The 17612-nt window shown below is 44.5% G+C and overlaps 1 protein-coding gene across 1 annotated transcript in view; it reads right to left on the bottom strand.

Moving 5' to 3' along the window:
- The window catches only part of VWA8 (von Willebrand factor A domain containing 8), a 194234-nt gene extending 177036 nt beyond the window's left edge, over positions 1 to 17198 (bottom strand). The window contains exons 1-2 of the mRNA XM_084284039.1: positions 17027 to 17198; positions 828 to 905 (exon numbers count right to left, since the gene is read on the bottom strand). Of these exons, the coding sequence (XP_084140165.1) occupies positions 828 to 905; positions 17027 to 17156 (208 nt within the window). The 5' untranslated portion in view covers positions 17157 to 17198. The remainder of the gene's footprint in view (positions 1 to 827; positions 906 to 17026) is intronic.
- Between the last annotated feature and the right edge of the window lie 414 nt (positions 17199 to 17612).

Here is a 17612-nt window from a genome sequence, read left to right as displayed (position 1 = left end):
CATATGTGAAATATTAAGTGACCATTTTGGATCCACAGGAAAGAGTTGGCCCGTACTGCGCTAGGAGATGCCACAACCAAAGCCTGACTCATTCACTGATCCACAGTACAAAAAGGAAAAGCTCAGATGTGTGTAGTCTCAACAAACAAAGAGGAGGAAATACAGGTGGCTATGAACAGTTGGTATTTTTTAATAAGGTACCAAAACATAATGTGAATCAATTGTAAGTATACATAGGCACATTGCTCATTTGCATAGTGAGCAATGACTTTGGTTAAGTATTTGATTGTACTTTTTTACTGTGTGATTGTACTTTTAACTGACTTCTCATTAACTTGATGGATTTTGAAGATCATTTGCTTACAACAATAACATGAAAATCTGGAAATACTAAATATCACAGTAGAAAAATCTCATACATCTCTCATATAGCAGAAAACTCCTAAGAAATATAATCATGTTGCAACTGAATAATAATCTTAATCTCAATAATCTTAAACTGCCACAGTTTTATGATCAGTTTGAGATTACTGTAGTATTTTTAGAAGAAATTGGTGGATGAGAAAATATGTAAGCATACATGAGTCCTTCTACCATCCCACTGACTAACGTGACAACTTACAGTAAAAATTAAGGGATTCAAAATAAGGGTTATAGCAGGTTATATAGGTTATATGTACTCAGTAAAGATAGCCTTCCCCATTGTGCATGCTTTTTCAAAACACATTTCTTAGATAATTTCAGTAAAGTCAGTGGGGTGCTTAGAAGATGTAAAAGTTGTTAGAACAAAGCCTCGATACCAATTCACATGGAAAACAGATTCTTACTGTAGTTCTGTGGAACAAGTTCTGGGTTCTTCGGTGTTTTGAGTTTAAAGGACACATCTCCAATAGTGACAGCATCACCTAAAAAATAAAACAGAGAGAGAAAAAAGCCTTTTAGTTCCTAGAAACTTGCAAAGGGTAAAATATGTTTATATTAAGTTTACAACATAAACCTGCTATTGTAACGCTGATTATGTATTCACAGAGCAGCCTTCAAAGTGTTTGAGAACTATTAGTTTGAGAACTAATTAGGCTCTGCTGTCTCTTGATAGATCAGGTACAGGTAGAATTTACATTCAATTAATGTTCCTCAGCTTTTCCCTTTAATTGTTATAACCATAACTTAATTTGTTGGGAGCTATGGAAGTCAAACTGGCCAAAGAACCCTCTTCCAGATGCCATTGCTGACTTCTTTAAATGAAATCCTTGTCTGGCTGCAGAAATAGCACTGAGAAAAACTTCTAGGGATTGTAATACACAATAAATGTTTGTTCATTGTCTTTTGTATTATAAAAACAAGGAGTTCTGTTTGAGGAACGGGAGTTGTGAAAACTCCCTGCTGAAGTAAGGAGCTGTATAATGCTTTGCTAGACATTATGAAAATTCTTTTGCTTAATGTAACAAAATCGAGAACCCCCTCCCCTTCTCTCCTTCTGCATCTCAGTAGCCTCTTTTGTTCAAAGACACTGCTGCAAAGTTCATGTAACCATCTCCTGATAAGTTGCTAAACTAGTGTATCAACATCCTGCATTCCTGTCTCACGCTGGGCCAACATGACCAAATAAAAAAAAGAAGTTGAACCACAACGCGGAGGAAGACTACGGCCTTCATCTTCACGACCACCAGAGGGACAGAGACGACCCCCTAGCAACAGTGCGCGCAGTCGCAGAATATACCAGGATGTGCTGCGTAATCCCGGAATTACCAAGATATAAAAAGGGACCCTGGGGGGGTGAGGTGCGCGCCGTTGGTGGAGCCGAGACTCCCCGGCCGCCCAGCGCTGTTTTGCTTGCTGTTGCTTACTCAATAAATTCCTTTCTATTATTAATGCAATGCTCTCTGAAAATTAATTAAGGGGGCAACTTATAACAAATTTGGTGCCGTGACTCGGATGAAGGCAATCTGATTGAAAGACCTTCGGAGGGGGCGCCCCGCTGATTTCAGCGGCCTTCGCTAGGACTGCTTTCATTCAAATCCTTCACCGACGAACCCTAAATTCGGCAGCAAGCAAATAAAGCCGGCAACCCCTAGTAATCTTTGTGCACGAAGACCGAACGAAGACTCAGGAGTGAGTAAGTATAGGCCGGTGATCCGTTCGGTTGGGGTTGGGTATCCTGGAGCGTGTCGCTGTGAGACGTCCAATTGCAGACGAAGCGAGTGTGGACCCCTCGGTAGTGCGGTTCCCACATCCCGCGAGGGACTGGGCCACGAAAAGGGGGAAGCGATTCATGCGTGTGTGTGTGAAGGCGCTCCGGAAGATGGGACAGAAGATGAGTAAGACAGAAGAAGAGTAGGTCCCATGGGTGGGGTAACGTGTGATGTTAGGTTACCCCGGGATTAATGATTAAAAATTGGCAGGATTCCCCTTTTAGGCGGGGAAGGAATAAAGTAAAAATGATACATTATTGTGTTGAAGTTTGGGGTGGTAAACAGATTTGAGGAGACTACCTTTACTGGCCTGTATTTGGGTCCTTTGAAGATTGGGTTTGCCAGGCCCTAAATATTTATGTAAACTCAAAAGAACCTTTTAGTTTGGAAGAAAGTGAATATGCACATTTGTGGATCAGCTCGGAAACTCGAGCCAATTTATATCCTCTAAAAGAAAAAGGAGGGGATGGGAGGCACAAGATAAACCGAGAATTAGAGATTCCAGCCCCACTGCCTCCCTATATTCCACCACCCCCACCTGCAGCCCCTCCGACTCCCGGGCTTCCTAATCTGCAACCCCGGGGAGACTCTGATAGCAACTCTGATTCTAGCACTCAGGGACCAGTGACTAGGAATATGTGGCAGTCCCCATTAACTCCGGGGACGTCAGATTTTAAGAAAGAGACAGGAGGAGGGTAAGTGATCTTTAATGGCAACTGGCATAATGTTTGCAGCTGCTGAGGAATAATTCTAACTGGAATAATAACTGTACATTGTATATTGTATATATAAAAGCCCGGGCATTTTTGTTAAAGTGTTCTTTTATACATATGTTAATATGTTAATATGTAAATATAAGAACTGCCATTGAGGTGTATGTCTAAGGGAACAAAATTTGCCCAGGCATATTATCGGCTCATCAGGTTTAAATGTCCCCAGTGTAATTGTCTACAGGCAGTTAATTTACAGTGGTCTGTTTTTACTTGTGTATCTGTATATTGTGGATTTTGAAGGGATTGGGATTGACTAGTAAAGAGCTTCTAGGAAAACGGTGGAATATTAACCACTGTAGATTACAATAGGAAAAGTTCAAAGCAAAGAAATCCCGAGGAAAAGCCTCCTAGGATGTATACTAACACATTGGAGGGATATAGTGGGGTGAGAGGGTACAGAAAGTAAAAGAACTCTTACCAAATATTGTAATCAGTGGTGGCCACTTTATAAACTAGAGGATGGAGCGGAGTGGCCCCTAAATGGAACTACTAATTATAACACCATATTACAGTCAATGTTGTTTTTGTGGAAAGAAGGAAAACAGGATGAAATGTTGTATATTGATGTTGTTTCAGCATCTTGGAGGGAAAAAGGTATGGAATTAAGTTGGCCCCTGACTGAGCCTTTGATGTCGGCATTAGAAAAGTAAAGGCTAGAGAAAGATAAAGGAAGTGTTAAAAGGTTTGTTGAAAGTGGTAAAGGTATTCGAAGTTGAATGAGCAGGGAAAGGTGATGTAGGCATTATCTAAGTAACAGTCTAGAAGTTTTGGTATATTTGCATATTTGCTGTGGTGTTTGGTCAGTTTCCCAAGCATCGGGGAGGGGGGAACAGCCTGCTCCACCAGAGGCCTCTCCAGCGGCCGCAGGGGGGCTTCGGCTCCAGCGCCTGGAGCGCCTCCCCCCCCCCCTCCTTCTGCACTGACTTTGGTGTCTGCGGGGGGGTTTCTCGCTCTCCCAACTGCTGTTGAGCAGCAGGTTTTTGTTTGTTTCTTTGTTTGTTTGTTTGTTTTCGTGGACGTGCTCTCACAGAGGCACGGACTGTGTTGCTATGGCTTGGCTCTGGGCAGCAGTGGGCCCCTTTAGGGCCAGATGAAATTGTCCCTTATCTACCACGGGGAGGTTTCTGTTTTTGTTTTGTTTTGCTTTGTTTTGTTTTTTTCACGGGGGCTGCCACTGCAGTTTCGCACCCCCACACCCCTCACACCCCCCCGAACCTTGCCATCAAACCCAATACACTGGGGCAGCTAAGTCATTACTGACTTGTAAAGTATCAGGGATTAAATTAACTAATGAAACCCTAAATGTGATGGGGGTAGAAGGGACTGGGATAATAGTGCCACTTTTGGGGGATACCAAGCTGAGACTAGGGGACAAAATGATCACGGGGCAATTATTGTATGTATCCAAGGCAGAGACTAACTTGTTGGGAAGGGATTTGATGATTAAACTGGGCATTCAAATAGTAGATTGTTAGACTGGAATAACAGTGTTATTAATGGAGTGCTCTCTGGCCCTGAGAGCAAACATACATGTATATTCACCTCTGACTGGAAAGACCCTGAAATGGGGGCGGAAGCAACAATATAGGTGGACAATTTTACCTCAGGGGTTTACAGGGCCACCTATCTATTTGGGTAAATTCTAAAAAGATTTTGGAGTAATTACAACCTCCCAAGGAGGTATTAATGTTATAAATATCTGGATCATTTTAAGGAAAATCGATACTCCCTGATGGGAGAGAAATGCTGAATAAAGTGATAATGAGGCAAATATTAACTGTTTTACATCAGAAGAATCATTGGGAGGTGCAAGCAATGTGTGATGTTGTTCTAAGAAAGCATGTCTGTGTAGGAATATATACTTTAGGGAAGCACACATGCAGAGGATGTACTACTATATGTCAAAGGGTAAATAAAAAGGTCTTCTGTAACCTATCTAGAGGGGGACGGGAGCCAGGGCTTTGACCTTTCCAAAGTATACAGGTAGACTTTACTGAGTTACTTGTTTGTCCTAATTGACCACGTGACTGAATGGGTGTAAAGTTTTACTGCAAGGATTAAAGCAGGACTTAGAGACTGAGTGGGATTTTCACAGCCCCTGGCACCCCTCCTCTTCTGGAAAGGTAGAGCGAATGAATGGTGAAATTAAGAAACGACTAACAAAACTTGTGACGGAAACTAAGGCTTTTTGGGTAAAATGCTTACCCCTTGCATTGTTAAACATATGGATGCAGCCCAGAACTGATGTAGGAATTTCTCCTTTTGAAATGCTATATGGTATGCCCTATGACTCGGAATTGCCACTTTATCACCCTCAATTCTAATTAAGACTTGGAAAGAGACTTTTTTAACACCACTATGGGGAAGGCCCCTATGTTGTTTTGCTTACCACAGAAACGGCTATTCGAACTGCGCAGAAAGGATGGACGCATGCCAGCCGTGTGAAAGGACCAGTCCGGGAAGGTAAATGGGAGGCAGCTCCAGGCCCTGACGACTTGAAGCTGACACTAAGACGGACTCGATAAGTATTGTGTATTATCTGTGTATCGTGGGAAGGGGAGGAGGCCCTGTTTCAAAGGCTCCCTAGTAGGTTCCCCTGAAGAACACTGCTGCTGCCAAGAAGAACCAATACCTTGTAGTTCGCTGCAACCGAACTGACAAGCGAGGCAGAGAAGTGAAAACGGTGGGGGACGGAGGGGCCGACAATTTAGATGGGCTCCGACCACCTCCTACAATACATGGGAGTCAGTATCATCGTTTTGGTCAGCTATGGGTCTGCGCATCCCCACCAGCCTTTTAAATGGAGCTTAATCAGATGGGAGGATCAATTCATCATCCAGCAAACAACGACAGCGGGTGCTCCCAGTTTCCGCATCACATTATGTGACCTGGCGTCAGTGCAGCCATGCTTTAACCGATCAGGATTTTATTTCTGCCCAAGTTCTAACCCAGGAAAGGTGTACTGTAATTATCCAAACGCATATTGTTATGCATACTGGGGGTGTGAAACCATTGCTACGGACTGGACACTCGGGGCTGGTCGGAATAAATTCTTACAAGTGGGATATGGGCCGCAAGGTTGTAACTGACAAGTGGATCCCCGTTACAGGTGGCAAGGGCATGGTATAGGGTATACAGGAACCTTCCACGGAAATGAAGAAATTTGCAAGGTTCTATATATAAATATAACAAACTTGGACGATACTAGCTGGGTACTAGGAAAAATGTCAGATTTTACGAACACGGAACAGATAGGGGAGGACTCATACTAATAAAAAGAAGGATGCTGATAGGCTCAGGCAGTAGGACCAAATGAGGTATTGTCAGAAAGTGTCCAGGGAATCCAGCCTGTGGAAAACACTCAGCAGCCCTATGAGCTCAGGTAAAGCCAAGAATGATAACATAGCTGAGAATAACATATGGGGGGGTCATGAATGCTAGCTACCAATTATTAAGCAAAACAAACCCAAATGTAACAAAACACTGTTGATTATGCTTTAGTATAAGGCCTTCATATTATGATGCTATTGGGGATCCTGGGGAGCCCACCCGCACAAACAAGAACAGCCCTCTACATTGCAGTTGGGGAAAAGACATAAGGGTAACACTAACACAAGTCACTGGAGGTGGTAGGTGTGTGGGCACGGTTCCTAGTGGGAAGTGTCACCTATGTAATACCATGGAGAATGGAAAACAATCAACCGAGTGGCTAATCCCAGCCAACAACGCTAGGTGGGTTTGTTCGTGAGTGGGCGTAACTCCTTGTCTATCACTAAAACTCTTTAATGCGTCTCGTGATTTTTGTATACAGGTGATAATTATACCAAGGATTCTATACCACCCTGAGGATTGTATGTATACCCAGCACACAGTGGCAAGTTATCATCTGGAAAGACGGGAACCATTCACGGCTCTAACTTTGGCCACCCTAATAATCCTGGGAGGAGCTGGAGTGGGGACCAGGGTAGCCTCATTGGTTAAACAAAATCAAGAATTTACTTCCTTACGCGTTGCTGTGGACGAGGACCTGACCCAAATTGAACAATCCATCTCGGCCCTGGAAAATCTATCAGGTCACTTTCAGAGGTAGTGTTACAAAATCGTAGGGGATTAGATTTGGTATTTTTCAACAGGACGGGCTGTTTGCAGCCCTGAAAGAGGAATGCTGTGTGTATGCTGATCACACTGGAGTGGTAAGAGATACAATGGCAAGACCCAGGGAAGGGTTGGAAAAAAGGAAACGGGAGAATGAAGCCCGACAGAGCTGGTACGAATCTTGGTTTAATTATTCACCTTGGCTTACTACTTTATTATCAACAATAGCAGGACCTTTGTTGTTATTAATAATAGCACTAACTTTTGGACCATGTATTTTTAATAAATTGATTGCGATTGTAAAGGGATGTTTAGAAGCGGCACATCTAATGCTCATACATGCCAAATACGAGCCAATAAGTACCAACAAAGGAATCAAGGAAACATTAGTTCTTAGTAGCCAGGCATTGCAGAGATTCAATGAACAAAATGAGTAACTAAAAGAAAAAGGAGGGATTGTAATACACAATAAATGTTTGTTCATTGTCTTTTGTATTATAAAAACAAGGAGTTCTGTTTGAGGAACGGGAGTTGTGAAAACTCCCTGCTGAAGTAAGGAGCTGTATAATGCTTTGCTAGACATTATGAAAATTCTTTTGCTTAATGTAACAAAATCGAGAACCCCCTCCCCTTCTCTCCTTCTGCATCTCAGTAGCCTCTTTTGTTCAAAGACACTGCTGCAAAGTTCATGTAACCATCTCCTGATAAGTTGCTAAACTAGTGTATCAACATCCTGCATTCCTGTCTCACGCTGGGCCAACATGACCAAATAAAAAAAAGAAGTTGAACCACAACGCGGAGGAAGACTACGGCCTTCATCTTCACGACCACCAGAGGGACAGAGACGACCCCCTAGCAACAGTGCGCGCAGTCGCAGAATATACCAGGATGTGCTGCGTAATCCCGGAATTACCAAGATATAAAAAGGGACCCTGGGGGGGTGAGGTGCGCGCCGTTGGTGGAGCCGAGACTCCCCGGCCGCCCAGCGCTGTTTTGCTTGCTGTTGCTTACTCAATAAATTCCTTTCTATTATTAATGCAATGCTCTCTGAAAATTAATTAAGGGGGCAACTTATAACAGGGATGATAATTTTCTTGGGTATTCAGGCAGCCTGAAACGGTGTCTCTTGGAGGTACAAAACAATATATTCATACCAATGGGCCCTTCCTGCACTCCCTGACTACGCAGCTGTAGAATTTGGCACCTTTTCAGGGTCTGAGAGGTCTTGAGCATGTCTTGCTCTGGATTTCACTAGCACTAAAGTACCTGCCATTTTGTTTACTGGCCACTTACTAGGACCTGCCTGTCTTATCTGTCTTTCTGCACTGGCAGGCTCCAATTCAATCGCAAGGCATGCCCTGTGTACTTTCTCATGGAAATCAGAACTGAAATCTAGTTTGCAGCCAGGAAATGGGCGAGCACCAAGAAGGCAGTGGTCACACAGAAAAACATCACTACAGCCAAAACCCACGAGGCCAAGAAAATGAGCTGCAGAGTGGTAACAAACTCAAAGTTTTCATTTTTTTTTTTTTTTCAAGACCATCTGGGCCATGCAAACAAGTTCTGAAGCATTAAGACCACAAAGCTAAGATGACTCCAGAAAAAATGATGTTTTTGCCATTCCTGTTATTGGAGATAACGCCACCTTCACTGCCTAACAGGCACTGTAGTGAGGATGGAGGGGATTACAGTAACTGTGCTCTGGGTGCAGTTTTGCCACAGCACTCTGATTACACCACCTTTCCATGAACTGAGGCCAAGTTTTAGAACTGTTTATGCTTGTGTTTTTCTGAGAAACGGGACATAGGAAAGACGTAGCCCATGAACAAGATCCAACTCCACAAATCCTTTTGTTATTTTGTCCGGCAGCATCCAAGAGGAGGCAGCTTCCAGTTGCCTGGGTCCAGCACTACCTAAGGAGTCGATGAGTTCAGAAGGCTAATGCTGGAAACAGAGAGGGTGATGCTGAAGAGGAAGCTTGTCCAAACCAACAGAGGCAACCAAAACTGCTGCCATGCATACGGTGGCTCTCCTTTCCATCACCAGTGACTATACTTGTGCACTCCAATGCAGTTCTTTACTGGTATACCCAGGTGTAACCACAGATCTCACAGGACTGAGAATTCATGCTCTGATGCTATCCACACCACCCATAGGAAACACTACACATGTAGGACTAGGTTCATACAGCCAGCGAGGCATCACCTACAGCAACAAACAGGAAGCCATGAAGAAAGCAATGCAGGTGACCTACTCCCAAATTTAAGTGCTCAACCATGCCCCTGAGACTGGGATTCGCAGCCAGACATATATGCCTGCAATTGGGTTTTTATGTAGCCCCCCCAAGCCCAAATACTTAGCCCACCATTTTTTTTTTCTATAAAATATTGACAGCAGATGGCCAGTTGGTGGTTGTTCCCACATTTTATGCAATGATCCAGTGCTCAAATGGCTTTCCAGAAAGTGGGACACAACAGCAATGCTGCCATGTAAATGGCAGCCAAGGGTCCACCCCTGGTCCTAAGGCCACGTGGCACCAAGCAGTCCCCCCCTCTCCCTGCCTGGAGCAGGTTCTGTGAACTCTTACATATTTTAAATTAAATTAAATTTAACCCAGAGAGCTGCCAGAGAAAAAACACATCCACCACAGGTATTAAGAGACACTGTAGGCTTTGACACTCCCAGGGTTTCGTCCACTTCTCTTAAGTTTTAAACCAAGAAATACTATTTTACAGCACAGGCATCGCCTCCCATTCCCTTTCTTCTGCTGCAGCTCCATCCATTCCTTCGCACTGGGAAACAGCTGAAGGGTTTACCAAAATGCCTCCGAGTTGAGGAAAGCATCCTAGAGGCCCACTGCTTCCTGCAAAAAATTGACACCTCTCTCATTAGCTCAGCTCGGAAGAATTTTAACATTCTAAAAAGAGCAGGTTGCCTGAGATATCCTCAGGAAATTAGTGCCAGTTTATTTTCTCACCATTCCCCAGCCAACATGCAAGGAGACAAGAGTGTATGACTAATGAGCTTCTAGCTTGAATCACCTCAGCTCCAACTGTAAATACTCTTTCATGCATACGCAGCCTTCCAAAACACAGGCGGGACAAGATGCCAGATGCCAAAACAACAAGGTGTCAGACTGCTCTAATACACTGCAACGATGATATCGTCTACACAAGAGAGTTTTAATCACCTATTTTATTGGCACAGCCCTGAAAAGCCTTAGCTGCTTTCCTCTACTTAAAAAAAAATAATAAAAATTAATTAGGTCGAGGTGAAAAATGAAGAATTCATCTCTTCTGGTGGTATTTATGTCAGGCTATAAAATGCTAATCCCTGGCCAACACATCTTCACGTTTCCAGAAATTCAGCAAGTATTCCAGCCATCAGTGGACCCTAGGTATTTTAGTGAAAATTGGGGTGGGAGGGAACTACAGGAAAGAGGTGGAGAGAGGTAAGCACACCAAATCCCTAACACTAAGTGTATTTGGCTTCTGACAGCTTTGATGCTGGCTGGAGACAAACGTTGCCTCAAACTTGCATCTGTCCACAAAGCAAAAATACTAACAGTGTTTAAGAGAACTTGAAGCAATAACGAACCAAGACAGCAGAGTCTCTCTTCTTAGCTAAATGAGCACAGGGGGGATTAGCCCACTAATCTTATCACACGCTTCCACCTGGGCTAGATTTTCTTGTCTCATTTGTTTCTTCTGTACTTATTCTGAAGTCTCACGTTTGGTTATTCCATTTCCACTGCGTTTCTGAACTCTTTGAGCAGAGATATCACCCCAGATAGGCTCTTCCCAATGTTTCATCAGCTGGCAAGGAACAGACAACAGCCTGCCTGCTAGAGCTGTGGTGTTAAAATCAGCAAAATTCACAATTTGGGAACGTGTATCCCAAGCGATTCGTCTCTGCTGCAAATTATGGCACACCCTATAAATACTCCAGCCCAGCTCAAAAGCTCCTGCTGCACTGTTGTGGACAAAAGCTGTAGAGGTGAGGAGGTGACGATGTGCCCTGGTTTCTCATCTCCCACGCAGAAAATAGTAATCTTGGTCACCACGGTCTTTGGGGAAGACAGTGGAATACAAGCAGTGCCTGATGTACAAAGAGCCACGCCTGCTAAAACAAAGCAAAAATAAGCCAGAATCTAAAGGTAAGGGCGACATCCCATTCAGCAGGTTGTCAACATAAAGACACAGCAGGTAGTTTAAGAGCAATATGGGTCAGCAACTGGGGGCACATAAATACAATGACCCAGTAACGGGACCTTGAGGAGACTCTTTGAATCAAGGAGAGAGAAAAACAGCCTCAATACATGCAGTGACCTCTTTCTACTACGTGATAGGAGAGGTCTGCATTGCATCCCTCATGAAATGGGGACTAACGTGTATATGCAGCTAGCCAGAAACCGCAACACACTGAATTTGCTGTTCTCTCTTCTTCACAGCTGCATTTCAGGTAGGTAACAATATGAATACACACGTTTGCTTTTTCCCCTTTAAAAAAGAAGTGTTCTTCAGGTGAATTCAGGCCTATTTCTTCCCCTCGGTCCACCGAAAGGGAAAGGCACCAGCCCTTGCTCCAAGCCCCCATGGCACAGAGGCAGCAGATGGAGGCTGGCCAAGCCCTTTGGCAGAGCATTGCTGCACAGACACCCTGAGCTCCTTCTCCAGCATCTCCCACCAACAGCTCTGATACACAACAGGAGGACTCGATGGACCTCTCTTCTCACCCCCCACGGATGCTTTCATGTGACCATCCACCTGCGTGGAGCCTGCAAAAGCATATTAAAACCGGAAAGGTGCTAAGGCTCGCTAACATGAATTTCTACAGGACTAGATCACACTTACTAGAGAGAAATTCAATCTCTAAATTACATACAACTGTGTATTTTCAGGTCTTCATTTCACTATAATATGAAGAAAAAGAAGAAAAAACATAGCTTTCAGCTGGTACTTATCCAGCACATGTGCATAAGAGCACAGAAAAGGTTGTCTGCCCTCATCTTTGAGAAGTCAACTTTTTTTTAAGAAACAGAAACACTTTCAAATCATATTTGTACTCAACCTTTCTGAATACTTTCTTCAGGAAGAAAAGCAGCCATGTCTACTCAACTGATTTCTCTCATTTCACGCTGGCTCTTGCTGGGCATCTTCATGGCTGCAAACGTCGTACCCAGTCACTGGGTAACATCAAAACTAATCCTGCATCTTGTGTGGGTACTGGCAGCCTCTGAAACACATCGGTGTCACAGACAGAAACACACTCCCTGCACTCACCAGGTTTGCTCCCACACTCTTGTCACATACAGATGAGGTAGAGCTTACCTGCTGCCGCTGTGACACCGCAGGCTGACAGCACTGAAATAGCTGGGAGTCTACACAGCAAAGCCCATCTCCAACTTAAGCAAAAAAAAATCTCTTTTTTTTTTTTTTCTGAACAAAATAATTGGTTTCTCCTTTATTTCTAAGAACACAAAATAATGACTTCAAACATAACATTTGAACATTACTCTATTTTTACCCAACATTTTTGTTAGACTTCCTAATTTTCTAACTTTTTGATTTTTCAATTACCTACGTTAGCCTAGTGGTCCTCTTTACTGAAGTAAGTCCAAAGTGTCACTAAAACAAAATCTTTGTGCTTACTCTAGGAAGCGATCCTTTCCTCCATTTCTCTGTATTTTTTGAGGATCAACAACATGAATGTGGAAACTTTTCTGACATCTAGCCCTGACAGTAGCTTACAATCATTTCTTAGCCTAGAGCTATTTCTCATTTGGGCCACCAGCACAACCTAAAGGCAGGGACACTGACAGTGCTCAGTTGCACAAGTTTTAAGATGTGAAATGAAAGTTTTAAATATGTTTAAAGCAATGAGGATCTCACGAAGGCTTGATACGCACATTTCAGAGTATGTCCTAGCAGTATACTTGCCATGTCAAAGAAATGCTAAACTGCCCATTTCATCAGTTACCAAAAAAATCTTATAAATGCTGGTTGGCAGGGACTCTGAAGGTCAGCTTCTCCAGCTTCCTGCTCAACATCAGCTTACAACCAGACTGGGTCAGACCCACTTTGGCTCTGTCTGATGGAGTCTCAGAACCCTTCACGGATGGTGAGTCCACAACCCTTCCAGCTAACCTCCTGCCCTGCTGCACCACTCTCCTAGTGAAAAAGGTTTGTCCTCTTGCCCAGCCTGAACCTCCCAAGCCTCAATTTGCAAGCACTGCCTCTTGCTATATTATCCATCCCTATTAAATAGTTAGGTTTCATCTTTGTAATTATAACTGGAAGTTGCAAATAGTTTTCTCCTCCCTTAGGCTTCTCCATGTAAGACTAACAAACCCAGTCCGCTCAGCTTCTCCTCACCAGCAGGTGCTCTGAGCCCCTGACAACTTTGGTAATCCTCCAGCAGATTTCATCAGCTTCTCAGAATTTGCCTAGAATTAGGGAACCCACAACTGGACACAGCATTCCAGGCGTGCCTTCAAGCTATGGACTCTCCCTTGCATTGCCCATTCTCCTCCTAACAAAGCCCTACCTGTAGTTTGCTTTATTCTCTATAAGAGTGAAGCATCAGTTTATATTCAACCACACACCTGCTGCAACCCCACATCCTTTTCAGCAAAGCTGCTACTTAAGACCAGTGGCAGGACTTCACACTTCTTAAACTTTTTCAGGTTTCTCTTGATCCAGTCCTCAAGTTCATCTTGGTCTTTCTGGACTCAAGATCCACAGCTTGTCATACAGGAAGGATTTTGTCCCTGCATATTAAATGGTACTTCTTTAAAGTCCTCTTCTGTTGCCTCTCCCTATTCCTTGTGGCATTTTTGTATGATCCTTCATTGTGCTTTAGTTCATTGAGAGGTTCCCTGCTTGGCCAAGCATTTGCTGCTGAAAGACCAGATCCTCCTGCACTGCAGGATCATTTGCTCCTGAGCTGTCATTAAGGCTTCTTTAAAAAAGGCTCACCTCTCCCAGGCACCTGGTTGTTATCCAAGGGATTCTGCCTCCCAAATCTCCCAAATAAGCAAAAGTCCGCACTCCTCGAGTCCAGAATCCTAGTTCTGCTGCTTTGAGCTGTTTTGAGAAGTTCCTATTTACTGTAAAGGTAACAAATTAGACAACAGAGCCTTCAAAATTCACCATGGCATCTCCTACGCAACTATTCGGGAAGTCCCTGAGTTTGCCAAGCCGGTTCAGCTTCAGCCTTCTGGATTAAAACAGGCAGGACTTGCAAAACACACTGACACGTACCTTGATTGTAACAGCTGCTAAACAGGAAAACTTGAATTTTGAACAACTGCCAAATATTAAAACTCAGAAGCTATTTACTGACATTTACTCATGAGAACTGTGAAAGCCTACCAAAGACCATGTGTACCCGAAGGTTATCTGCTTGACAGCTCATTCCTTTCTTCCAGCTATATCAGTGACTCTAATAAAAGACACATTTTTTTGCCACCAACCTTTCCTCTCTTAAATGTTAGAATAATTTTAAATAACTCAGGCATGAGTCCACGGACAACTGGCTTTAAAAGCCCCTGTTTCCATTCGCTGCCTTCTCAGTTGTGATGGCACAGCAACCATTCATAAGGCCTTGCTGTAGTTTTGTGAATGAACAAGGTATTGCCAGAACCACACTCCCAGCTGTCAACATTTTGAACTCCAACAAGATAATGACCCAGGTAAAGTCAGAAAAGGGAAATGTGCGTGAACTTCCATCGTCAACCACATCATTTGGTTTTGGAAAGTGATAGACCTGGACAAAGAAAAATAATAATAAAAAAGCTCCCATTCACAGTCTTCTTTCAGATGACAAATATTTACCACAATCACTTAGATTTGTATACTGATGATTAACATTACAGGACTTTGAAGTCTGGTACATTATTCACAATTGTCTGGGTTACATCCAGCAGACAAAATCTCCTGTGCCTATTACTAACACCTTTTAGGCTTAAAACAGCTATGTGTGGTGGTGTTTTTTTTTAATCTGTTAATTTCTCACCAAATTCAGCCTTTGTTTCCTCCAACGCCTTAAAACATCTCTGATGTTGCCTACTTCATCAGATTTTTTTCAAAAGTTTTCTATTACATACAGATAGACAGATGCAAGTAATTAAATGCCAGTTAACTGAGGTCCAGAGAACTGCACTTTGCTCAGCTAAAAAATGTGTTTAAAATAATAATTAATCACAAACAACACTGTAGTCTATAAGATCTTGATTTTTCTCCAGTCTTTTGGAAGGAAACATGAAACCTGCATTAAAAAAATGAATATTAGAGAGACAGACTTCTATGATATTTACTCCTATAAATCAGGTTTCCTTCATTAACTAAGTTGTGCAAGCCCTTCCTAGCTACTCCCGTTACCCTTTGGTCACTGTGTGCCTCAATGCTGCACTCTGAGATTTCTCTCAAGCTTTACCACTAAATAGCTCCAGCAGTTCCCCAGGCACCAGCAAGCCAAATTTGCGTTGTCAAGACAGAGTCGAAAAGCTGAGCACGACTCCTTCACATACAACAAGACAAAACCAGATAACAGTTTCTCCCTTAAACTTAAAAAGTACCTTCAGAGAGAGCAAATCAGACCTGGCAGGGATGTCAGATCCAAATTACTGTGTGCGCAACAATTTGCTGTTTACCTGACTGTTAACAGCTTCCAGCCCTTTAAAAATATTTTATTTTTCAGGAGGGAAGAGACATGCAACCTTGACACTTGTTACAGCAGGACTCACAATTAGTGCAGCCCCACAGAAATAGCAGAAATATATATTGCATACAACACTTGACACCATCTTTTCAGATCCTCAGTAGTCTCAGAGGGCCAGTAGGGCTTACAAGAGGACATGCGAGCATCTTTAAAATAAAATGGGGAGAGAAAAAAAAGCACAAAAAGAAAATGAAGAATAGCAATCCTAACATCAAGGCCTCAATCTCAGCACCTGAGACAGCAAATAGCTCTAATGTCACATCTTTCCCTGTCTCTAACTACAGCACTGTCTAGAGCTTTGAGGCACGAGATTTAAATCCTCCTACCAAAACTCATTAATTGTAACTGGGAATACTTTTACTATTCATACACATATCCAGCATATTCATGAATATTGCTAAGTTACAGTCAGTTATGTCCCAAAACACTGAATTTTACCGTACTGTATGAAGTACCTATAGTAATACTGCATTTGCTACTGCTTTATTTCACTGAATTTCTCCTTGTTCACAACGTTAGTCATCCCAGTAATGGGGTGCAAGAAGCAAACACGTGTAAGAAATGAACTCAGGAAACTAATACACAAACTCAGGAAACAAAAGTGGAGGCAAATGGTGTGTAAGGGGTGTAACTAAGAGCTTTAGCGAGTGCCCGGCCACCAGAGCTGCCTCTCGGTGACTCTGTTTTGTCAACACACGGCCGCTCATCATCCCTCTATGTTTAGCAGTTTTGATGCTTTTGGCTTTCATCCCAAAAAGCTCCAGCTACCCATGGCATACGGCCCCGCTTCCCACCCCCAGCCCAGCTCCGCACAGGGCCGTCACCTGTCTCGGAGGGCACCAGAGGATACCCAGGGCAGCCCAGGGCAGCCTTCACGTCATGGAGCGAGCTCAAGGTCAACCCCAGTGCTGTGACCAGCGTTTTTGGGAATCCTCTTCCAGAAACTCATACATGCATCTGCCTTGGGAGCAACGACAGCAGCTTTGCCTTCGTGGCATGCCAAAGCCCTAAGACACAGGCATGGGATGCACTGAACCTCTGCAGTACACAACTCATAGCAGGGGCTCCTCCTGCTTCTCCAGGGGTGAGAGATAATAAAGGAGAAGCTACGGAGAGCCTCAGCCCGGCACCCAGCACCACAAGCCCCCAGCCCAACCCTCGGGGCTCCCCCGAGGGCTGGGGGCACACACACACACACACACCCCCGGCTAAACCCGGGGCAGGGGGCTGCGGGGGCAGCGTTACCTGAGCCGTGCAGCGCCCGCAGCTCCGGGCGGCCGGGCCGCGGCGCCAGCAGCTGCCGCAGGAGCAGGCGGACCCTGCGCGCTGCGGGGGCCCCGGCCCCGCCGCCCAGGCACAGCAGCTGCCGCTGCATGGCCGAGGGCAGGCAGCCGGGCCCGGGCAGGGAAAGAGGGGAAGGAGGGGAAGGGAAGAAGGGGAAGGGAAGGGGAGGGAAGCGCCGCAGCACAGCGCCCCGCCGGAAACTACAGCCGGGCTCAGCGGCGGCCGGGGAGGGCGTTGGGGCGAGCCTGCAGCGGGGCAAGAGGGGAGGTGGGGGGCTGCGAGCGGCTTGTCCCCTCCCTTCAAGTCCTCCCAGGTCTTGGGGGGGGTCCCCCTGAGCCTTTTCTTCTCCAGGCTGAGCAGCCCCAGCTCTCCTGGCTGCTGCTTGAATGCGAAATGCAATCGCTTCTCCGCGTCCCTTAGGAAAGGGAGGGCTGCTCCCCTCAAAGCAGAGTCCCAAACCCTGCTGGGTGGGCTACACAGCTGCACCGAAATGCAGACATACACCCTAGCAAACACTGCACGGGGCTGCTCCTGGAGAGAACTTAAT

This window comes from Netta rufina (assembly GCF_964035555.1).
Source record: "Netta rufina genome assembly, chromosome: 1".
NCBI classification, from domain to species: domain Eukaryota; kingdom Metazoa; phylum Chordata; class Aves; order Anseriformes; family Anatidae; genus Netta; species Netta rufina.
The sequence above is the reverse complement of the archived record's forward strand: the minus strand, read 5'-3'. Positions and strand labels throughout refer to the sequence as shown.